At 37.5% G+C, this 25,732-nt stretch overlaps 1 protein-coding gene across 3 annotated transcripts; it reads right to left on the bottom strand.

Moving 5' to 3' along the window:
• Nucleotides 1-3,112: 3,112 nt before the first annotated feature.
• LOC134342775 (protein-L-isoaspartate O-methyltransferase domain-containing protein 2-like) lies at nt 3,113-25,023 on the bottom strand. Of its 3 annotated transcripts, none has more exons than XM_063041340.1 (6): nt 24,927-25,023; nt 20,376-20,700; nt 18,489-18,591; nt 13,667-13,838; nt 11,542-11,665; nt 3,113-4,135 (listed from the first exon to the last, which is right to left on the bottom strand). In XM_063041340.1, the coding sequence occupies exons 2-6, from the start codon at nt 20,680-20,682 to the stop codon at nt 3,756-3,758; spliced, it is 1,086 nt and encodes a 361-aa protein (XP_062897410.1). In that variant the 5' UTR covers nt 20,683-20,700; nt 24,927-25,023; the 3' UTR covers nt 3,113-3,755. The 3 variants fall into 3 exon arrangements, with proteins under 3 accessions (XP_062897410.1, XP_062897411.1, XP_062897409.1); XM_063041341.1 differs by having other exon boundaries at nt 24,648-25,002; XM_063041339.1 differs by having other exon boundaries at nt 24,771-25,002.
• Between the last annotated feature and the right edge of the window lie 709 nt (nt 25,024-25,732).

Raw genomic sequence — 25,732 nt, 5'->3', positions numbered from 1 at the left:
ACTTCGAGGAAGGAACCTATAGGAGGCACGTGTAACCTATCAAACCAGTCAGTTTCAACCCGGTCACTTCAAAGTCTACTCTTGCACACCATCCAGTATTACAATTTACTGAATGTCCAGATAAGTCTATGAAATTAGTATTGTTGCTATTTGCATTTTTGCGTATATACTTATTTTACATATCTATAAAAGGTTTTATACTACTTATCAAATATGGCTAACTAGATTAGTGATTGAGTTAGTGTTCAGAAAATTCAATCTTTAAGCAATTTAAAATTATGATGAATTAAAAATAATTTGTTGGTGCATACTGAAATGTGCTTTGCTTTAAATGCGCTCTTAGTTTTATTTATTTTGTGTGTGTAAACTGATACCCATAATAATGTGTGCACATGAGCCGCCTGGTGGTTAAAATGATCCTCCTTCAAACATAATGATGCTAGCTAAATTACCAGATAGTTTTATTCCATTTCACTTATATAAAAATAAAAGTTTCATAAAACTTAAAGTGAGTATAATGTAGTTGATGAAAACCCAACATTCGTAAAACCTGAATTTCAGCTTTCTGAATAGATGCCTGCTCTGCAAAAACAAATGATTTCCACTTCCAACTGTGATTGTTTCTCTTTCCACGGGTCCTGTATACAAGAGTTTTCTGAAACGTTGACCTTTACTATTTTCATGGGTGCTATCCGGCTTGCTTAATTTCCCCAGCATTTTCGGTGTTTCAGATTTTGAGCATTTGCAAGTTCATCCTCGCTCCCTCCCCCCCTCCACCCCACAGTATAAAACTGGTGGTAACTTACTGCACACAGTACATCTTCACGTCTCTCTGAAATGGCCCTAAGGATTTTACTCAGCAAAGTGTAGAAATATACTTTTTGTCAGTTGAGAAATGAACTTTCCATGATTGAGATCATGAAACCATCCAGATAATTCATTTGAGTTGTTTAAGATACTTAATGGATTTGATAAGGTAGAGAATGTAAGAAAATTCCATGGGTGGAAATATCCAATATAGAATAGCATAACACAATCAATACAGCTACAAAATTCAAAGGCCAAGTCAAACAAACATGGACATATTTTCCCTCAAAAAATTGATTTAAAATAACTTCAGTAACAGTTGATACCAAAAGCAACTCCCTATAACAGAACATTGTGGGCACATGGCCAAGTGGTTAAGGCATTGGACTAGCGACCTGAAGGTCGTGAGTTCGAGCCCCAGCCAAGGTAACTTGTGTTGTGTCCTTGAGCAAGGCACTTAATCACACATTGCACTGTGATGACACTGGTGCCAAGCTGTATGGGTCCTAATGCCCTTCCCTTGGACAACATTGGTCTCGTGGAGAGGGGAGACTTGCAGCATGGGCAACTGCTGGTCTTCCACACAACCTTGCCCAGGCCTGCACCCTGGAGAGTGAAGACTTTCCAGGCGCAGATCCATGGTCTTGCAAGACTAACGGATGCCTTTGCTTTTACATTACCAGTTTGTATATTAGTACTGTACACTGTGTTGAAACATCAGTGCATTAAGAAAACTTTCCATTAGACTGACAACACAATATATCCCATAATTCTATAATTGCAATAATAATCCCAACTTTCACTTGTGTTCCAAGAGACCATCCTCTTTATCTTTCATTTAAAAAATACTTAAACATTGGGTTCATAGAATTGTATGCAATCCAAATTGTTTATATTCAAATTCATTCCTATTTTGTGGTCCTTTCTCATTTAATTGCAGTTTAAGAGCCTTTGATTGAGGTAGGACTGTTCACTCACATTCTCCTATACTCCTCCTGATCATCATCATTATGTGCCATGTCATATTATTTAGGCGATCATGGTTACCATGACTGTTCTGGCAAATTTTTCTACAGAAGTGGTTTGTCATTGCCTCCTTCATTACAAGAAGGGTGACCCCAACCATTATCAATACTTGCCAGAGATTTGTCTGCCTGGCATCAGTGGTCACATACCAGGACTTGCAGTATGCACTAGCTGCTCATACAACCATCCACCTCCTGCTCCCATGGCTTCACGTGACCCTGATCGGGTGACTAAGCTAGTGCTACACCTTGCCCAAGGGTGACCTGCAGACTAGTAGAGGGAAGTGGAGCCTTACACCTCCTTTGGTAGATATGCATGTCCACCCCCCCAACCCAACAAAAAAGATCTTTAAGAACCATCTTTTTTTTAAAAAAAGCACAATTTATTCAAACTGGAATAATGGGAGATGCATAGTCACTTACATTAATTTTCAACTATATTCTCCTGTCATTTCCACTAACTCTATAAATATCTTATGAATCAGATTAACTTAAGATAGGAAAAGTATTTTTAGAACATTGATTATTTATCCATACTTATATTGTTAAGACTATGATATCCATATCCTCCTGCATCAGTTGATTGTCTAACTCGAGGAGAAGTACTGCAAGACTTCCAAGATAAACTTAGCAGTCAGTTCAGTTTAGCCTGCCCTTGTCCAATGAAGTCTACCTGGAAGGAGAACATCTTTACTCACAGGCTGCCACATGATCATGCACAAAGAAACCAAAATGTATTTAAATGCAGGAGACAAAAGATTATTCTTGCAAATCAAAACAATTTGGCACATTAAAACTTCACATCATCTCTGTTGTGCTTATAGAGTTATCCTGTGTATTTATTGCTGCTGTGACATGAGCAATAAAATTTTCATCCACTTCTGGATATTCCTATCATTACCATATTAAGTCTACTTTTATGTGTGTCAGTACATTGCAAGTCAACTCAGCTATTCATGGGTCATGTATCTAGTTCCTGCCTGATGCAAGAAACACAAAACAAGCAAAGGACAAGAAGCAAACTTTTTGTATATGACTGCTTCAGTGCATGAATAAAATTCATGTAAATACCACAGAGGCAAGCTAATATGGGTCCATTTGCTATTAAAGCAATAGCAGCAATAATTTTTTTTCCAAACATGCAGAGGTATGCAACGAAAACAGGACAAATCAGCACACTTGAATTAAAGCAAACTCCAGAGCATGTTGTTAGCAGGCTACAAATGTCTGTTAGTCACAGCTTGCAAACATCTATATTTAAATCAGGACTATGAGAAATGAAGAAATAAAAGCTTAACTGAATCCATCTTTTGATTTATTTATTGCAGAGAAATTACCGAACAAACATTTAATAACATCAGTTCATCTACCAAGCAAATTGCAAAAATATGTAATTGTTACAGCAGTAACATTTTTGAATTATGCTAATAGTGAAAAAAAATTCTAAAGTTACATTTTACCAGTTCCATTAAAAAACAATTTTGGCATATAAAGTACAGAACTGTGCTCAAAATCACCATGTTTACTCTGAGCTAAATGGTATTCAACTAGGTAAATACAAATTACAATATTTTGTTTAAATAAACAAGTTACTAGTCACCAGAAAGTTTCAAAGGGATAATAATTTCAAAATTCCTCTTTTCAACTTTGTATATTGTTTTGGGAGTGCAAGTCACAAACAATGCATTAAATGTACAGCAGAGCAAAGCATACTGTAGTTTTGCAAATACTCTACACGAGTACTTCTATAACTTTGTCTTAAATGAAAACAAAATTTAGTATGAAACTATTAATAGGAAATTGCTAATCGAAACAAATTTGTAAAAGTGCTCACTTACTTCATTGCAGTATATGTCCCTTTATTTTTTTGAATTTTAACTTAAGTGCAATATTACAGTTAATACTCGCAGTTATTTTCAAGATTTATTTATCTCTGTAGTACAACAGATATAATTTTAATGGCTCTGGTAAAGGCAGGCTCAAGATCTTTTCTCGAAGCAGATATAACGGAGGGTCTGGTTTAAAGTCGCAGTACTCTTTTTCATCATCATCTCGCTTAGCATCCTCCAAGTTCTCATTGTTATTGTTGTTGTCAAAAGGATTTGATATTCGACTTGCAAAGACCTGCTTATCAACCAACACAATTGCATCCATTCGTCTCTTGCGGATCCGCCTTCGTTTAAATCTGAATGGAACCTTCGGAGGAACTCCGTTATTTGCCTTGTCCTGATTTATTGTGTTTTTTATAGTCCGACGAATGCAGATCCGAGTTAATTCTTGGAGGCTTCCAACACTAACTGAAGCTGTGGAATCACAAATTTTTTTAACAATTCACATTTTTTATATAAACACCTACTGGTATACATTAAAACTTAATCAGCTATTAAAACAATTAACTTTTTGAGAACAAAAGATTATAGAGTGAGAAGGTGTTTGCTTCACTTTGAATTGTATTTTTACTTAATGCTATGAAGTCTGCATAAAGGCAGAACCAAAATGTTTTCTTGTTATCAAAAATATGTTTTTCGGTTTGTTGTGTAGGAGAACTTGAAAACATACCTGAACTAAATAACAAATCTAATAAATATATTCCAAATCAGGACTGATTTTATTAAGAGTAAATAAAGTATTTCCCATTTCATTGACCAGTGTAAATAAAGAACAAGTAGTTGTCTACAGTAGTTGAAATAAAATGCATTAGTATTTTAAAATAGAGGTTTAGATCACGATTTTTAAAAAAAGTTAAAGGAACTAATGGAAATGGCAAGATAATGAAACCAAATGTGACCATCAGTACATTATCTGGCCTCTTCAGAAATAATATATCTACAACATTTACTGAAAAATCTTTTAAGTACTGCATAGCTAAAGGATCTCCAATAAGCAGAGGAGCCAAAAGAAACACCGCTTTTAAAAAATGTATGTTATTCAGGTTTCTCAATGCAACTGCCTCAATCTGCTTCCAGAGATTGGCAAGTAAACCTTTTTGCGATACATTCCCAGAATGATCACAGCATGGAAGATCATCATTTCAGGTTCTCTCCCCATAGCCCTGCAAATTCTTTCCTTTCAGATACTTATACCGCTTATTTTGAATGTTGGATCTACTGCCACTAATATCCAGCAGTACACTCGAAGTCTCAGCTGTTTGCTATGTTAAAAAAAATCCTCACGTCATTTTTGGATCTGCTGCTATCAACTTCACTGTATCCCAATTCTCTATTCTGCCATCAATGGGAGAAAAAAAATCTCTATTCCCATCACTGGTTCACAATCTCTTACTATTATGCAACACTACTTTCGTAACATTTGCCACTTTAACAAATCTGACAGAAGTTCATCAACCTGAAACTAACTATTTCACTCTGCAAACACTGCAGACTGCTGAATACTTCCAGCATTTGCAGTTTTCTATGTTTAAATTCACAGTTTCTCCATATATCTGTCACTGATGTTCATGTTGCAATGCTTTTAAAATTATTATCCACATGTTTGAATCATTTTCATATTATCTCTAACCCCTCCTATATCCACCATTTGTCTTACATTCTCTCTCCCTCCCTTCTAGATGTCCCCCACACCACAATGCTATCATTCGATGCTGTGCTTCCTCAACCCCTCCAACACTGACCAACAGTTTACCCACTCATTTGGCTTGGTGCCCTTTTCTCACTCTCTCAGTTATATCAATGATCAATGCCTTAGAATGTTTTCTGCATGAAAACAATGAGAAATAAATGCAAGTTGCTATTATGACTCACTGCAACAAAGCTAAGCTGCCAGAGGAAAATGGATATAACATTATAATTCCATACAATATAACTAGCACCTTCTCACTTTCTTTCCAGCTAATAATTAGCAACACGTAGTGCAAACATATTACTCTCCCCCTAAAAGAAAGAAATTGATTGAACCTGTAGTGTTTAAATGTAGAATTCTGTTCTAAACAAAGAATTGCAATACAAATGTCATCAAGCCTTCAGGTAAATAAATGTTTTAAAACCAAATACATCTGTTAAGATTAATTTTATTTATGAGTTTAAATCATATTATGAAGTGACTATTTGGAGAGATTGATTTTACTTTGTGGCTATGTCTTTTAAAAATAAATTATTGGTATCTCAGAAACTTAAGGCAGTAAGCCATCTGATCCTTTGTGTTCACAGCAGATGAAAAACTATGCTGTCTAATCCTAATCTCCAAGGTTACTGTTTGCAAAATGTATGTTATAAAATTAATATGTTTGCACTGTACAACATCACAACCACATCTATATATTTGCATAAGCAAGGCTAAAGTACTAAAATACTCCCAATATATACATACAGTGGCATGCAAAAGTTTGGGCACCCCGGTCAAAATTTCTGTTACTGTGAATAGCTAAGCGAGTGAAAGATGAACTGATTTCCAAAAAGAATAAAGTTAAAGATGACACATTTCTTTAATATTTTAAGCAAGAAAACTTTTTTACTTCCATCTTTTATAGTTTCAAAATAACAAAAAGGGAAAAGGTCCCAAAGCAAAAGTTTGGGCACCCTGCATGGCAGTACTTAGTAACACGCCCTTTGGCAAGTATCACAGCTTGTAAACGCTTTTTGTAGCCAGCTAAGAGTCTTTCAATTGTTATTTGGGGGATTTTCGCCCATTCTTCCTTGCAAAAGGCTTCTAGTTCTGTGAGATTCTTGGGCCATCTTGCATGCACTGCTCTTTTGAGGTCGATCCACAGATTCTCGATGATGTTTATGTCGGGGACAGTGAGGGCCATGGCAAAACCTTCAGCTTGCGCCTCTTGAGGTGCGTTTAGGTTCATTATACTGTTGTAGAAGCCATCCTCTTTTCATCTTTGGCTTTTTTACAGATGGTGTGATGTTAGCTTCCAGAATTTGTTGGTATTTAATTGAATTCATTCTTTCCTCTACCAGTAAATGTTCCTCGTGCCACTGGCTGCAACACAAGCCCAAAGCATGATCAATCCACCACCATGCTTAACAGTTGGAGAGGAGTTCTTTTCATGAAATTCTGCACCCTTTCTTCTCCAGACATATCTTTGCTTATTGTGTCCAAAATGTTCTATTTTAACTTCATCAGTCCACAGGACTTGTTTCCAAAATGCATCAGACTTGTTTAGATGTTCCTTTGCAATCTTCTGACACTGTATTTTGTGGTGAGGATGTGGGAAAAGTTTTCTTCTGATGACTCTCCCATGAAGGTCATATTTGTGCAGGTGTCGCTACGCAGTGGAACAGTACACCATCACTCCAGAGTCTGCTAAATCTTCCTGGAGGTCTTTTGCAGTCAAACGGGGGTTCTGATATGCCTTTCTAGCATTCCTATGAGCAGTTCTCTTGGAAAGTTTTCTAGGTCTTCCAAACCTCAACTTGACCTCCACCATTCCTGTTAACTGCCATTTCATAATTACATTACAAACATCTCTAAAAAAGCCGAAGATGAAAAGAGGATGGCTTCTACAACAGGATAATGAACCTAAACACACCTCAAAATCCACAATGGACTACCTCAAGAGGCGCAAGTTGAAGGTTTTGCCATGGCCCTCACAGTCCCCTGACCTAAACATCATCCAGAATCTGTGGATTGACCTCAAAAGAGCAGTGCATGCAAGACGGCCCAGAATCTCACAGAACTAGAAGCCTCTTGCAAGGAAGAATGGGCGATAATCCCCCAAACAAGAATTGAAAGACTCTTAGCTGGCTACAAAAAGTGTTTACAAGCTGTGATACTTGCCAAAGGGGGTGCTACTAAGTACCGCCATGCAGGGTGCCTAAACTTTTGCTTCGGACCCTTTTCCTTTTGTGTTATTTTGAAACTGTAAAAGATGGAAATAAAAAAGTTTTCTTGCTTAAAATATTAAAGAAATGTGTCATCTTTAACTTTATGCCTTTTGGAAATCAGTTCATCTTTTACTCGCTTAGCTATTCACAGTAACAGAAATTTTGACTAGGGTTGCCCAAACTTTTGCATGTCATTGTAGGTAGGTTTAGAATGTGTTTCTTGAAGAACTATGCAATTCTTTGTTAGTACAACTCAAAACAGGAAATGAGTCATGACAGCATTCTCATCCACATCCACTGAAAACACACTTTAGGTTCTGCTCAATATCTTTACAGATCAAGACTGGACATTAAAGGCTACTTTTGCTAGGAATGAACACACGAGTGAACAAACTAAAGTATTTATACTAATTACTAATAATGTGTGGCTGATGGTCAGAATGGATTAATTGGACCACATAGCCTATTGCCATGCTATATGACTCTCTTTGTGAGATATTAAAATGAGGACAATATTTTGTTGCATTTTCTAAGTGCTCAATGCAATTACAGTAGACTCAGTGAACATTCAAGGTGGTCCATGAGATACCATACGAGGGAGTTTGCGTTGTTTAATGTTGACTTTGAATATTGTGAAGTCTGATTGTGACTGGTCAACAGTAACCCTTAAAATGCTGCCAGTGGGAAATCAGCAATTGCAATGACAAAGTATTAAAAATGAAGATGATCACGGCCTGGTGTTTGCATGGATTGAAAATCATTTGTTATATCTACTAGCAAGGGTTCAAGGGCATGTTATTGGGGAGATGCAGAGAGAAATATAAATATCATAAATTATATACAAAAAATAGAACTAAGTGCAGATTAAACTATTGGCCTTCACAACTAAAAGTATGTAATCATTATCATTGCCAAATATGATGAAAGGTCTTTGATCTAAAATATTAACACTGTTCCTCTTCCCATTGATGTGGTGTGACCTGCTCAATATTTCCAGCATTTTCTGTTTTTATTTTAGATTTCCAGCATCTGTATGTTTTTTCATATTTCATTAGTTGTAATCCTCTCTCCATGTTACTAAGATACTAACTAAACTTCAACCATAAGCATAGTCACAATCAACCTACACGAATGTGCAACTACTCATTACAAGAATATTCAGATAGTTGCTGCATTTGAAAGTAATTCATGTAACAATACCATTCTAGTATAATTAATTAACATGCACATTTGCTATTAAACAAAGCACAATTAGACTTTGTGAAATCTGTGAATGTCAAACATTACTGCTCAGGACTCACATTAAATTTGGAAAGTTTGTTGCTCTATAACCACATATGCTACTAAAACTCAAGTAGCTCCCAGCTACACAGGCCCCAGGCAAACTGGCATTTTGTCAAGTTAAACTGCAAACCAGATCTCCTCAGTCTATAAATATATGTATAATGTCATTTATGCGATCAGAAGTCTTCCAAATGGTAGAAAATACTTTGAACTTAAAGCCATTGAGGTTCAGTGCAATACAGAAGAGTTTTCGTAAGTAATCCTGAATTTAAATACAAATGCTCTTCAAATATCAAAGATTGCAGTAAACCCTTAAAAAAGTGACTTTAAAAGCCTTTATTTAAAAAAGTATAATACAAATTCATTATAAAGCACAGAAAACTATAGATTGTTGTCCTGTTGTGCTTACTTACATCGATTTTTGCCAAGCTTCTGACTCCATTCACCGAGGTAAAATGCTGAAAATCCTGAAAGCCAGACTGTCTACCAAGAGCAATAGAGTTAAGCTATAAAAAAACCATGGCGGAAGTTGTATCACCAGACAGAGAAACAGCAGTGTTCGAGCTCCTAGCTGGTCTGCTGCAAGGAGACACTCTGACACCCTACATCTTTATAATCGTCCTTGATTATGCTCTACGTCAAGCTACCAAAGATCATGACAAGCTTGGTTTTCCCATAAAACCAGGACAAACCAAAGGGTCAGACCAGTTACGCTCACAGATCTCGATTTTGCAGATGACACAGTCTTGCTCTCTGACCAGATGGAGGAAGAACAGCAGCTACTGACAAAAGTGGAAATTGAGTGCAATAAAGTTAGACTTCACCTAAACGCTACGAAGACAGAGTACATGGCGTTTAACTGCAATGAAGGTACTCTCAAGACCATAAAGGATGATACCATTAAGAAAGTCTTTGACTACAAGTACCTTGGGTCAAAAATGATGAGTTCGGAGAAGGACATGAAGATACGGAAGGCGCTGGTGTGGAGGGCTATGAACAACATGAAGGAAATCTGGAAGTCGAACCTGACCAGAGGGCTTAAAAAGAAGATCTTCAGAGCAGTCATACGGTCCATTCTCACGTACGGATGCGAGACGTGGACACTCACCAAGACTATGCGAAAGTCTCTAGATGGTTGCTATACACGAATGCTCCGGACGGCTCTTGATGTGAGTTGGCAACAACAGGTGACAAACGTCAAGCTCTATGATGACCTACCAATGCTCACCACTAAAATCGAGGTGAGAAGGCTGCAACTAGTGGGGCACTGTCTACGCCACCCCGAGCTACCTGCCAGCCTAGTCATCATATGGGAGCCCAAGCATGGGAGGATGAACCCTGGGCGCCCTCCCAAGACTATGGTCAACACGCTCCTAGGAGACAGCGGCGCGGCTAATGTAGATGAACTGAACACACTGATGAGGGAGAGAGAGAAGTGGAGAGTCCGTCATCGTGCCCAACGCCAGCCCCCTAGGCCTGAGTCAACGTAGTAGTAGTAGTAGTTGTCCTGTTGGAAAAAAATGTCTAGGAAAAAGATTTCTTATATATAAGGGATCTTAACCTACAACATAAAAACATTAATCTCAATCACAGAATTAAAATAAGTCAATTGCCATTCTTAAACCACAGGCAGATCACTTCAACATTCCAATTTGTGACTCTTGCATTCCCTTTGCTCACTTGCAATCAACGTATGGTGTTTATAAAAAATAAACAGGATATAGTTACATGTTACAGAAGATCACTTTTGACACGATGGGTAGCTGGTAAGAGCAAATGTACGCCAGCAAGAGCAATTTCCAGCAGTCCCAATGGTGAGATGTGCTTCCATTGTCTCCACCGTCCACAAGTAACAACAGTGTGACTCCTTCAACTACCCCCACTGGACTTTCTCCTCTTACCCTCACCTCCCTCACCCCCAACTGTCCCATGATACCTGCAATCCCTTCTTAGACACTTGATCAATTCAGTCCCTTAGACCAAATAGGAGCTGGGAGCAGATATCTGATCCAAAATATTATACCTATCAAAATAGGTACCAAGGAAGCAAAGAGAAGGAAAGGGTTTGAGATTTGAGCCAGACAACATGGAGGTCCAAATTTCAAATAAGATGGGAACATTTTAGAATAGGGTAGAGGAAGAGTCTGGTCTAAGCCAATCAAATTGGGAAGGTTAAGGAACGCATATTGCAGCGTGACAGTCAAGTGCAATTCTGCTATTACATTATATGTTTTGTAAACTCTGAATTCTCTTTTCATAATTGATTGGCACTTTAATTTGTTATTCTAAAATATATTTCCCATCAGCATGATTTTCTGTAAAATTTCTATCAGGACCCCAAAATTACAAAACCCCAAAAGAAATATGGGCAACCCCTAAAAAAAGTGATAAGATGTAAACTACCATTTTTATTTATTGTTAATCCTACAGCATATATATTTTTTTTATTCTCTACAGCATATTTTATTTATTTATCATTAATCCTACAGCATATGTTTGACAACACTAGCTACTTACTGGGGAATGTGAACAAAGAAAAATGGCTAGATAAAAGCACCAATTCAGTTACTAGAAAATTAACATTTTCACCAAATACAAAAGACTATCAATAGACGTATCAGTCTAATAAAACTTACGCAATTGAACTGTTCGTACTTTTCCGCCATCTGCACTACACGGCTGGATTAGCGGAGCAAAGGAAACAGCCAGAATTTTTTCTGTTTCCCAAGTATTCAATCCTGTACGCATTATTTTAGTTAGCTGCAACAAAGAATCCAGAAATATGTTTATCTTCAGTTTTAAATTAACATTAAGAGGGGAAATTTTCAAAGAGCAAGTCCCAAGCAATTAAAATGAACAAAATCATAGGTGAGGGAATTTTGTTCGTGTAATGTATTTCATTCACTATAAACGACTTCTTTAATATTGAGGGCGTTCTGCAAGGAAACTTTCTATTCTTGGATTTCTATGTTGTTAGCTAATCTAAACTTAAGCTTTATGACACCTTTATTTATATCATATGACCATTCATAGTACACAATGGGAACTCAGGTGTCTCCAAAAGGACAAAGTAGAGATTTGGGTGGTCAGTTCTTCTGTGAAAATAGAAATGGAGGTGGGAAAGTTGAACTGAGACATGGTGAGAGGAAACAACAAACTAAAGCAAGCTGCAAGTACAGAAGCAATAAGGAGGATGTCTGAGTAATTGATCATTTGAGTAATGGCAAGCAGAATCTATCATTACAAGTGTGAAGCAATGTACTGTGAGGGAATCAATAAGGGTAGGACATACCAATGACAGGTAGGACTCTAGACTGAGGATAACAAGGATCTCAATGTGCAAGTCCATCACTGAAGATGGCAGAAAGACTACTTCTTTATAGTCAGGCATACAATACAAACTCTAGGTAGAACTCTACAAAAATTTGGTTAGGCAACAGACTGCAAACCATATACAGTTTTGGCCACCATATTACAAGAAGAATGCGATTGCATTGGAAAGGGTGCAGAAGGGATTTACTATGACTTGCGTGGAATGGAGTGTCTTAGTTGTGCATTTTGGAGCTGAGCAAGGGTGGGGGGGGGGGAGGATAGTGGGAGGTGCCTGATAGAGAGAGCCAGAATTCAAAAGGCATAGATAGGAAACTTTTCACCAGAAAAAAAAAGGATCTGTAGACTTAGTGTAGGGAGTTTAAAGGGATACGAGGAAGAATTGTTTCCATGCAGCCAATGGTCAGAAACTGTAATGTACTGTCCGACTAGGTGGTGGGAGCAGGCACTCTCAAAATTCCAGTATCTGTACTTGAATCACCAAGGCTACAGACCAAGTGCTGGAAAATGGGATTAGTATCGATAGCCACTTAATGGTCAGCATGGATATGAACTGAAGGTCTGAAGCACTCTAAATTTAGCTTCATGAAGTGCTAAATACGGTAAGGAAACAGATGCCCATAAATAGCCTGCAATCATTGTCAAAGGGCAGAGAGGTACAGAGACAAAATTTTCATGTAATGATTCATAAGAAAAAAAACTATATATTTATAACTCTGTGGTCCAGAATCATCATGAGCAATGAGAGGTTGGTTGAGGCATACAGCAGAGAACAAATCTTTTGGTCCATTAAGTACATACTGAACTTCAAACAGCTCATTTAGACCAATTCAACAATAATTCAATTTTACTTCACCACACTTCAAGACTCCCTCAGATTCTAGCACTCACCTAATCAGGAGCAATTTACAGTGCCTAATTAATCTACCAACTCATAGCATGGGAGAAAATTGGAGCACCTGGAAGAACCCTACATGATCACAAGACCATGTACAAACTCTACAAAAACAACACCTGAAGTCAGGATGAAACCCAGATTGCTACACCTACAAGATAGCATCTCTACCAGCTGCTCCATTGTGCCATTTCATTGAAGACTTGAGTGAGATTGATATAGTCCAGGAAGAAAGATGTTATGCTAATCATTTCCATATCGGTATTACATGATGAATGACTGAGGGAATAAATAGATTTATCAGAGAATAGAGCAACAAACACTAAATAACTAGGAATGTGTAGATGCAACTAAGGAAGAAAGGGGATGGGATGTATAACAATTTACTTTGTTGAACCAAGGCAAAAGATAACTGGAGCTGAAAAAATGAGATAACTGTGATCATGTGGATAAAGTTACAAATGGCAAGATTAAAAATTATACAAATCCTGAATGCACAACATTATTAGCTTGAATTACTCCAAATTTATACTTACTTTCTCTTCCAATGGCATGACAAGAATTCCGCCAACTTTTATGAGATTTTTCATATACTCTTCATGATCTTTTTGAACGCCTGCCCCACAATAGACTCTGTCATACTGTCGACTATCTGATGCAATCTCTAGACAGTTACCCACCACAAAGGATGGCTCACAGAATTCAAACCTAAATTTATAAAATCACATTACAAATATGAGAAAATTCTTTTAGTTCAGTTTATCTTGATAATAATCAATGTTTCTTGGATTAACAAGCTATAGTTTGTTTGATACTATATGTGAATTTTTGGCTTTCATGCACAAATTATTTGAAAGGGAGTGTAGATGAACTATGATCAGAAGATAATAAAGTAAGCAAGTGCAGAAAAAATGGCTCACGTGTACATAGAGGAAGTGAACACAAATGCAAACAATTGTAATGATTATTCTGTTGTGTACATATCCAAATTATCTTTATTGAAAAATAAGCTCACCAGTGAAAGAGCTAAATAGGACTGTCATATTTTAGAAGGTAAAGAAAACCAAAAATAATATTCTACATAAAGAAATTGATTTTGTCAAAAGCTGTAAAAATTGAGCAGCTATGAGATGTTTGAGCCAATTACAAATGTACTGTAGGCAGAGGAAAAGATTTTAAAATGGCTCAGCGCAATCTCACTATGCAAAAAATTGCAAAACTAGAATTGCATATTCCATAAGACTCAGGAATAGAATTAGGCCATTCAGCCCATTGAGTCTTCTCCACTATTCCATCATGGCTGATCCCGAATCCCACGACACCTCATACACCTGCCTTCTTGCCATATCCTTTGATGCCCTGATTGATCAAGAAATGATCAAGTTCTGCTTTAAATATATCCATGGACTTGTCTGTGGCAGAACATTCCACAGATTCCCTACACTCTGGCTAAAAAAATTCCTCCTTCCCTCTGTTCTAAAAGGTCGCTCCTCAATTTTGAGGCTGTGCCCTCTAGTTCTGGATACCCCCACCAGAGGAAACATTCTCTCCACATCCACCCAACCTAGTCCTTTCAACATTTGGTAGGTTTCAATGAGGTTTCACTCTTCTAAATTCCAGTGAGTACAGGCCCAAAGCTGCCAAACACTCCTCGCATGTTAACCCTTTCATTCCTGGAATCATCTTCATGAACATCCTCTGGACCCTTTCCAATGACAACATATCCTTTTTGAGATATGGGCCCAAAACTGTTGACAGTACTCTAAATGCAGCCTGACTAGTGTCTTATAAAGGTTCAGCATTATCTCCTTGCTTTTATGTTCTAGTCCCCTTGAAATAAATGCCAACATTGCATTTGCTTTCTTTACCACACACTCAACCTGCAAATAAACCTGCTGGGAGACTTACATGAGGACTCCTAAGTACCCCTGCACCTCTGCTGTTAGAACCTTCTCCCATTTAGATCACAGTCCGCATTATTGTTTTCAAATGTTTTTATTGTGAAGCAACATCAGCTTAACCACAACCGACGAGGGTTCTTTTTTCTTTTCTTTCTTATAGCATAATGAATGTCAAATGAACGTATGTATAGTAAACAAGCAAAAAGCAAAGGAAACCCTACCACCCTGTCTCCTTTCCCCTTCCAAGCCCTACTCTCCCCTCACTCTCCCGTATGTGCCGTTCAGATCCTACTGCCCCCCACACTTAGTTCAGCTGTCGGTCTCTTCTAAATACACCAATAATGGTTGCCAGATTTTTTCAAATTCCTTGAGTCTGTCCTTGATTACGTATCTTATCCTCTCTAGATGCAGACTATCCATTAATGCAGCCAGCCATTGCCTGAGTGATGGAGTTTCCTCCTTTTTCCAGAACATCAGTATGACTTTCTAACCATTAAGTATGCCATAGGTCAGGAGTTGTTGCTGGGTAGCCTGGAATTTATTTGACCTCGTAGAAGTTCCAAAAATTTTTTAAATGAGGTCTGGTATTATCTGAACCTTTAGTACCTTCGATAGGACCTCAAATATTTGCTTCCAATATTCTTGTATCCTGGGACATAAAGCATTAACTATGTAACAAATTTGCCTCCGGGGACTTTCATTTCTCACACACTGGGGACACCTCTGGGAATATTTTAGGTGAATCCGTACTTTTGAGTAATGTAGTCTATGTAGGATTTTAAATTGTATTAAACAATGACTCCACATTATTGTTCCTTCTACCAAAATGCATTATCATACATTTCCCAACACTACATTCCAATTGCCACTTTTTGCTCATTCTTCGAATTTGCTAAGTCCTGCTGCAATCACATTGTTTCCTCAGCACTACCTACCCTTCCACCTATCTTTGTATCATCTGCAAACTTTGCCACAAAGCCATTAATTCCATTATCCAAATCACTGACAATGTGAAAAGCAGCAGTCCCAATCGTGACCCCTGAGGAACACCACGAGTCACTAGCAGCCAACCAGAAAAGGCCTCTTTTACTCCCACTTGCTGCCTCCTGGGTGTTAGCCATTCCTCTATCCCTGCTAATATCTTTCCTGTAACCCCATAGGATTTTATCTTATTAAGCAGCCTCATGTGTGGCATCTTATCAAATGCCTTCTGAAAATCCAACTAATTGACATCCACTGCCTCTCCTTTGTTACTTCCTTGAAGAACTCTAACAGATTTGTCAGGCAAGATTTCCCTTTACAGAAACTATGCTGACTGACTTATTTTATCATTAGCCTCCAAGTACCCCGAAACCTCATCCTTAATAACAGACTCCAATACTTTCTCAACCACTAAGGTTAGGTTAACTGGCCTATAATTTCCTTTCTTCTGCCTTCCTTGAGTGAAGTGACATTTGCAATCTTCCAGTCCTCTGGGACCATGACAGAATCAAGTGATTCTTGAAAGATCATGATCAATGCATCCATCACTTCTTCAGCAATCTCTCTCAGATCTCTGGGATGTAGTCCATCTGGTCCAGGTGACTTATCCACCTTAAGACCTTTCATTTTGTCTAGCACTTTTTCCCCTTTGTATTAGCAATGGCACTCACTCCTGCTCCCTGAATACTCATGGACCTCTAGCACACTGCTAGTGTCTTCCATACGAGGACAGATGCAAAGTACTCATTAAGTTCATCTGTCATTTCTTTGTCCCCCCCCCCCCGCCCCAAGCATAACTTCCAGTGGTCCAATATTAACTCTTACTCCTTATATAACTGAAAAAACTTTTGGTATCCTGCTTTATATTATTGGTTAATTTGTCCTCATCTTTTCCTTTCTTTTAGCTTTTTTAGTTGCCTTTTCTGGGAAACTTTTAAAATCCAAATCATCCAACTCCCCACTCACTTTTGCAACCATATATGTCCTTTCCTTGGCTTTTATGCAGTCCTTAATTTCACTTGTCAGCTACGGTTGCCTACTCCTGCCATTTGAGAACTTCCTCTATGGGACATACCTACCTGTGCCTATCTGTTCATTAAATAAGAATGTCCTCAGAGCAGATGTGATGCAACACAAAAAGAAATCACAAAAAAAATTAAAGTGAAATTGTGAAAGTTCCATTACTTAATGAATTAACAACACACAGCTATAACTTTTGTAACACACACAAAATACTGGAAAAACTCAACAGGCTAAGTAGCATGTATGAAGGGAAATGAGCAGTTGACATTTCGGGTCAAGACCCTTCTGTGTTCAGCACTTTGTGTGTGTTGTTTAAGACAGTCAGCAAATGCAGAATCTCATATCATCCTAATCTTTATAATAATGGAAGCACAAGGCAGTTTAAAATAATTTACTGCAAGCAAGATCCAATGGAGTATGGATTACATTGCAAATGGCGAGATGCAAATGGCAATGAAGCCAGATAAAATCAGAATGCTCAAGGATAAAGGTAAGCACTGATTTGTTGGTGTCTTTCTGTATTATTAAAAGATCTAAGTAAACAGTTAGAAAACAATTCCAATGCAGAATCAGCTCCATATGTGAAACTTTGTTCTATAAACAGCTCTTACCCAATTTATATTTGAAGATGGGAGGAGAGCACAAGATTATTTGTTTCCAATTGCATTACAACCTGACAATTATGCACATACTACTTATTAGCCTATTTTGCCAGTGTTCATTTAGTGGAAAAAATATTGCTCGAGCCCACATTAGGAAATGCTTTTAATTGCCTGTGCCACAGATTGGAATTATATTTAAGCAGGAGCAAAACTAAACACCCTGAATACCATATTCAGTTTTGATTGTTCCCTTAAAGATTATTTTGAAGTATTTTTTTGGAAGCACAGCACCACTGAATGGAATTATTCGTAAAATAACAGCGGTATAAAAATATTCCAGTGAAAGGAATAGAAAATATTCAGGCACTTCTAACCCCAGCTTTGGCTAGACATGACTTCTCCTGTTTCTGACCCCAACTCCTACCACAGTCCCAAAGCCATGCCATAGTCTGAATCACCAGATTTTGCTGTACATCCCCTTACACTCTGGACGCTGGCTCTCAGTGCAGACCAACAAGCATGACGTCAAACAATCAGATGCCAAATATTCAAAATTTTGGATTGGCCACCAATAAGAATGAACATTCAGGCTTATATATAAACCTTATAAATATTGGATGTAAAAATTGGATTTGCAATTATTTCCATGGCAAAGTCAGCACAAAAACATGGATTGCTACCTTGCACAATAGGTATTTTCAAACATTCAATACAATTTGAAATTGGTCTGAATTAATCAATACAATTTGTGAAATTTTCATTGTTAAAACAAGCAGCTTCACTTTTAACACTGATTCATTCTTAATATCTAATCAATTAGAAATGTTTAGCTCATGATCTAGAGTACTTACTTATCAAAACTATCGCTATTCTTGATGAAGCTCTCAAGCTTTTGGTTGGCATATTCGACAACATCAACATGAAGCTCTATTCCATGATTTATTCCAAAGGGCCCTGTAGGCAGAGGATTAAGTTAATAGAAGGAATGCAGTCTGGAATGGAAGTTAGTTTGCTTAAACTCCAGGACTTTCTTGTGTCAGCAGTCAAAGAACTGTAAAATAATATGACAGAGAATACAAAATGCAATGGTATATGCTTACTAGCCATAATACAATTATCTACAGTTACAACAGCTGCAATAGTTAACTACTAGAAGTAATATAAATGAAAATGCTGCTTCACAAGTGAAATCAGGGAAGGTTAACAACAGGTAGTCAACACTGCCCAAAGCATCACCAGCACCACGACTACCCAGCATCAAGGATATGTATACAGAAAGGTGCCAGAAAAGGGTCAGTACCATCCTGAAGGATCCCACCCACCCTGCTTATGGACTGTTAGTTCAGCTTCCATCAGGGAGGAGGCTACAGAACATCCACAACAGGACCATCCGACTCAAAAGCAGTTATGATCCCCAAGCAGTATGGCTGATTCACACCTCCACCCACTAACCCAACCCTCCATAATCCCAACGACATTTACTTTATCTTGTCCAGTCAGTCACCTTAAGTACAGACACTTCTGTGCCAAGTGTCACTTTGTGGACTTACAACAAATGCATATAAGCTATCTTAAGTATTTATATTTATAGTGTTTTTTTTTATTACTGTGTTCCTCATCTTGGTGTGGTTTTTTTTGGTGATGCATCAGAACCAAGTACCAATTATTTTGTTCTCCTTTACACTTGTGTGCTGGAAATGACATTAAGCAATCCTGAATGCCTGTCTAAATTGATTTATCCAAATGTTAACCATAATGACTTCTAGCTGTCCATCACTACAACTAACTTATTGATATGAATTGTAAGTTTCGTCACATATTAACCAAAGGTTTAAATGCAAACAAGAACTATGGCAAAGGCAGATTTATAATGCAATACAGATAATATTTAATCCAAGTTGCAAACTGGTCTTATGAAAGTTCTACATTATCTACCCAATCCTTGCAGTAGAATGTTGAAAAACACCCAAAGTGTGACAAATAAAATGTACTGGGCAAATTTTTGGCAAGTCGCTAATAGAAATTTCTCTTAGCTCCTTAACTTCAAAGAACAAAGGACAACTTAAATTCATTCAGGACCTTTAACATTGGAAAAACATGCCAAGGTGTTTCACATAAATATATTTCCAACAAGATCTTACATAACTATACACCGTATTTTTGTAAGTTGACTGAAAAATTCATACATTCAACTAAAGAAAAAAGAGAACAAGAAAGTCAATTTAAAAAATTTAAGAACAAATCATGTCTTAGCTACCAACTGTGGAACAATAAAGGAAAAGGGTAAAATATAACAAAATGGAAATGCAGAAATCAAGAGGCACCAGCCCTGATGGGTTGCAGAAATTTGGAAGTTAGAGAGAAATGGAGCGAGGAATTTGAGGAGCACGATTGAGACTTTTAAAGTGAAAACACTACCAGTCCAGGAACCAATATAGATCAATAAGCATAGGCCTCAAAAGTAAACAGGACTTAATGTTCAGCTTTTAGACCCAGGCTTGTTGATAAATAAAGTCTTATCTACCATATTACGATTTGGTCGTCTTAAGAATACACTCAACAGGATTTTAGAAAATTCAAGTTAATGAAAAGGTGTTAAGAGTATATACTTAAGACTGCAATTAATTGCTTGTTACTCTGAAACATCAGTTTTTTAAAACTACGGTCTTGTTTTTAAAATAGTTTTTAGTATATGACTGTAATTAATTGAAGCCTTGAACTATAACATGTTGGCTCACCTAAAATTAAGCCAACCATTGTACTCAAATATCCGGTGCCACTTCCAAGGTTCAAAAAGGACAATCCCGGCTGTAGGTCCAGTGCTTCCATTACTTCAGAGTAGATGCAAGGTGCAGACAAATGGATATTACCATTTTTCCAAGCCAAATCTTTATAGGCATTATCCTTGTAAATTTCCAAGTAATAATCTGCACGATCTATGGCTCGGAAAGCTTGTTCTACTACCTCTGTACGGATATAGTGTGCTTCTTTCAGATTGTCAATTAAATCATCATTGTCTTCACCAGCACTCACAGCGCCTCCCATCTTTTTCAGCTGTTAAAACTGAATTCAAAGACATTGTTAAATACTACAGAGGACCAAAAACCTCAAGTCAACAATACATTAATATTGAGTAAGACTATTGACATTAATGAAGTTAAATATTACACTTTAAATTGGTATATGCTAATACATTCTTCAGCTACCACCAAAATAATGTTATAATTGCTTATGCAAATCTTCACTTTTCTACGATATTTTTCTGTACTAACCTAGCAAAGTATTATATTTAGCACTCTTTCCATCATAGTTATTTTCAAGTAGCTGTGCTAATAAAATTTTCAATTTGTACGAAATGCACACATGGCAGGGTTTATAAACCACATGGAGAGGTAAGACAGAGCTTGATTTCACAAACATTGACTTGACAGGTGATTGCCAGCTAAAAATCCAGCATTTTCCTACTGCAATGAATTTTCCTTGGGTGAAAATGAACTGCTAGCACACAAAGATGGTCTGCATAAGCAAAAAACATCCAAAAATGATTACTACCAATCAAAAAGTAACATATTCTGAGCTTTACATGTTTACTGAAGAGTGAGCTAGTAGTATTGGAATACAAACCACTCCCTTATCCAATTAATTACCAGAGATGGGGTAACAAATCAACAGGACCATTGTCAATGACTTTAGATTCCAATCACATTATAAAATTCTTGAACTATTATCACCATCAACAGTAGCTTATTCTGAACAATTTCGCTTTGCAGAATTTCTATACACCTACACAAGAAGAAAGCATTTTAATATACTTAGTTATTTCCTGAGTCTATAAAATATCTTTGTATTGTTTCAAATGCTACGAAAAGCAAAGAACTTAAAACATACTTATGCAGTCTCACCAGCTTAATGGACAGGACCTTTCTTTGTATATTTATGGATCGGATGCCGTTAGATCTAATACCTCACTCTAAAGCAAGTCAGCTGACCTTGGGAAATCCTGATCTTCAACCCTAGTTTATTGAATCCTGATGAATGGTCTTAGTCAGAAACGTTAACAATATATTCACTTCCGTATATGCTGCTTGACTTGCTGAGTTGTGCGTGTGTCTGTCTGTCTTATTATTCAATGACAATAAACTGCTCAGTTTTGTGCATGGTTAAAGGAGTCAAGTTGTTTGGATACCTTACAAAGACAAGTAACCGCTTAAACTTTCTGCTATTAGAAGGATAGACTGCAGTTTTGTAATTATGCCAATAGTTGGTTCCTTCAGGAAACAGGAGAGGCAGCAAAACTAAAAATAGAAATCCTCTGTGCATTTACATCAGAGAAATAAACACTGCAACTCTCCCATTGTAACCATCTATTCACATTGTTGCAAATTGGCTAATCATGATACAGGTACAAGGTTAGCCAATGCTCCTGCACAGTAATTCTGAACTTCACAATTCATTCCTTTTCTTTTCCAAACAAGTCTCTTTCCAACACCCACCGAAAACACCACTCTTCAACCAGTCAACCCACGTGCCCTGCCTAATTCTTTCCTGTCCATTACTATTTGACGCCTCTTCAACATTTGCTACTTGGTTCTGGTGGCTTATACCAAACAGCTTTCCTTCAAACCAGTAGCCAATCTCTGCCACACTGTGTCTAATAATTACATAATATTATTTCAGTTAATCCTTGTAGCATTTCTTAGAGGTATTTGAAAATGATTAGCAGGGCCCAAGTAAAAACAAGAGAACTTCTGATCAGCAAATCTATAAAGTCTTTGAAAAAAAAATAATCCAAGCAAGCAGATGATCACAACATGTATCAAATATTTTAACTGAAGAAGCCACAAAATTCAAAAAAATAATGCCTGAAGAGTGGTGAAGGCATACAATATACAGAAAACAAAATGAAATATGAAGGTAAGCTAGCCAATAATATAAAAGTTTTTTCAGATATATTAAGCATAAAAGAGGCAAGTGTGGGTATCACACTACCAGAAAATGGCAGTGGAGAGGTAGCAATTGGGGGAACAAAGAAATGGCAGATGAAATCAGTAAGTATTTTGTGTCAGTCTTCTGTGGAAGACACCAGAAGTATACCAGAAATTCCAGTGTAGAAGGTAGGTAAGTCACCTGTACCAGATGAAATAAATCCCAGGGTTCTTAAAGAGGTAGGTGAAAAGATTATGGAGAATTCAGTAGCAATCTTTCAAGAATTGCTCGCTTCTGCAATCTCCCTCTTTCAGTGAGGGAGACAAAAGGCAGGAAATTGTCAGCCAGTTAGCCTGACTTCAGCAGTTGGCAAGATGTTAAGAGTTCATTGTTAAAAATGAGGTTTCAGAATGCTTGGAGGCACATGATAAAATAGGCTGAGATCAACATGGTTTCCTTAAGGGGATAGCTTGCCTGACAAATCTGTTAATAATTCTTTGAGGAAGTTACAAGCAGGATAGTGAAGAGTCAGCGGAGGTTGTTTACTTTAAAAGTGGCAGATGGAATACAGTCTAGGAAAGTGTATCATCAGGAAATTGTGGTAAAAGGAATAAACAGAGAGAAATTCAGAAATCGGAGGTGCAGAGGGACTTAAGAGTCCTAGTGGAGGGTTTCCTAAAGGTTAACTTGCAGGTTGAGTCGGTAGTAAGAAAGGCAAATGCAATGTTAGTATTCATTTTGAGAGAGCTAGAATATAAAGCAAGGATTGTTCAGACTGCATTTGGAATATTGTGAGCAGTTTTGGACCCTTGTCTAAGAAAGAATGTTCTGTCATTGGAGAGGGTCTCAAGTTGGGGGGGGGGGGTTATGAGAATGATCCCAGGAATGAAGGAGCACTTGATGGCTCTGGGCTATGTAGTTGCTGGAGCTTAGAAGAATAAGGGTGATCTCATTAGGTCGCTCAATACTTGATGGGTTTCAGGGAGAGTGGACAAGGAGAGGATGTTTCCTATAATGGAAGAGTCTAGGACCAGGCAGCACAACCTCAGAATATCAGGACTTTCCTTTAGAACAGAGATGAGAAGGAATTTCTTTAGCCAGAGGGGTGGTGAATTGGTGGAACGCATTGCCAAAAATGTCTGTGGAGGCCAAGTCATTAATATATTTGGAGGTTGATAAGCTTTTGATTACTAACAGCATCAAAGCCTATGGGGAAAAGGCAGAAGAATGTGGTTGAAAGGGATAATAAATCAGCCATGATCAAAGGATGGTGCACACTAGATGGGCAGAATGGCTTAATTCTGCTCCTATGTCTTAAGGTCTAAATGATAATCATTTTGCAATGCTGTTGAAACCAAAGACAAACTTAAACATTCAGTCTACATATAAAAGCTACTTGTGTAATTCCAACTGGAGCACATACAAGACTGCATGAATGCATGCCAAAGCAAATCTCATTTTTAAACCGCACCACCAACTGCAATTACATTTTCAATATTGGATGCCTAGTTATAATTTGAAATCCACCAAAACAGCAAGCAGAATTTAAAAGCAATAGATCTCCCCTTAAATAAAATGTTAATTTTAAAATGTAGTACTTAATTTCCAGAGTGACAGGCAAAGAAAGACATTAGAAATCACCCACTTTTCATTAATAACCTACTTGAGAGGATCCAATTTGTCGTATTTTGTTATAATGGAAAAGCACAGGGATTGAAAATATTCTGTAGTCTGTCCAGCCAGTCTCAAACTTTATGAACCATCCTTTCCCCTCAAATATCAACATAATTCTCATTTAAATCTACGACAGATATGCTTTCCGACTTGCAAGAAAAAACTATTATCAGTGCATTAACGTGTGTAAAAAGCGTGTTAACTCTAAACTACTCGTGTTCTCTTACTCCTAAATTCCCACATGCTCTTGAGTATGATAATATCAAACGTATCGTCGAGGCAAGTTATACATTTAAGAATCTGGAGCTCGTAAAGTAACCAATATCATATCTTGCAATATCTTCGTCTAGCTCGAATGCCGAAAACTACATAAATAGTTTATCAGTGCTTCCTGATCTGCCTTCAGTTACCTTGCTGTATCGGGACAATGAATAAGCGCAGGTTTTTAGGTGATTCCAGTAGCACTGTATTTAACATTTGTGGTTAAAACTGAACCCGCTACTGCCCCGCCTGGCCTGTTGGTGGCGCTGTACCTCGCCTGTCTCGAGCTGCAAACATTGAAGCTGCAACACCACACAACGGGAGCGCCGCAACGGCACCGGCCGGGCTTTCACATTTATTTCTTTCCATTTCTCTCCATGTCGCATCGCCGGTGTCGAGGAGACGGCGGGCATAGGCTCGCAGCTTACCACGTCGCGCTGTCTGGGCTCTTTTGTCAAACTGCTGTTCAGCACTCAGCTCACTTCACCATGTAAACACTAAGCAGTGACGGCAGCAGGAAATGCGTCAGTCGCATGCAAATTATAGGGAAAATATATGCTAATAAAAGACGGGGCGTCTGCGCGATGTGACTGCTGTCCATTGGATGTCATGTCCTCTGTGCTTCAAAAGTTTCTAATTTCTAAAATTAAAATATTTATACAATTTTAATATACAAACTGGCAAATGACACTTACTGTATGCATGAATCTTCATAAATCCTACCCATATTGTTGATGGTGCTCTCACACAAAGTATTTCTCAAAGTATTTAAAAACGTTGTTGTCATCTCTGTGTTCAGGTTTTGCCCTGGAATCAGTTATTTACTTCAGTAGATCTTGTTTGACTTTGTTGACAAATACACCATTTTCTGGTATCTTCCAATTCTCCAGAAACTACCTGGTTTCAAAGTTCATTAGTACATTGACCATTTTAGGATGCTTGAATGGTTGTTCAGCAAGGACACTCCAATACATCATAGTCATGTCCAATGTTACCCCTAATTTCTTTTTACAGCTGCACAGACCAACCATTGCTCTTACCAGAACATTTTCACATGGCCTGAAAACTGCGCAGCACATTAAATGTTTCATTTTGTATTATGCATGGTATAAATATTCAGAGTGAAAATTGAAAAGTCACATAATTGTGATTTTATGTACTAATTGAAGGGTATTATGAAATATAGTACAACAAAGGAAATCTTTCACATTTCATAAACTTTTTCTCACCTGTC

Source organism: Mobula hypostoma, chromosome 2 (assembly GCF_963921235.1).
Source record: "Mobula hypostoma chromosome 2, sMobHyp1.1, whole genome shotgun sequence".
Classification (NCBI taxonomy): domain Eukaryota; kingdom Metazoa; phylum Chordata; class Chondrichthyes; order Myliobatiformes; family Myliobatidae; genus Mobula; species Mobula hypostoma.
This window is presented reverse-complemented; position numbering and strand designations above follow the sequence as displayed.

What these genes read in the sequence shown, in the direction of transcription:
- LOC134342775 (XM_063041340.1), bottom strand. Translation starts at nt 20,682, where the DNA reads ATGGGAGGCGCTGTGAGTGCTGGTGAAGACAATGATGATTTAATTGAC. An exon ending in AATGGTTGGCTTAATTTTAG is followed by an intron (nt 18,592 to 20,375) that starts GTGAGCCAACAT and finishes CTCTGCCTACAG; the next exon opens with GGCCCTTTGGAATAAATCAT. An exon ending in TCATGCCATTGGAAGAGAAA is followed by an intron (nt 11,666 to 13,666) that starts GTAAGTATAAAT and finishes TCTTTGTTGCAG; the next exon opens with CTAACTAAAATAATGCGTAC.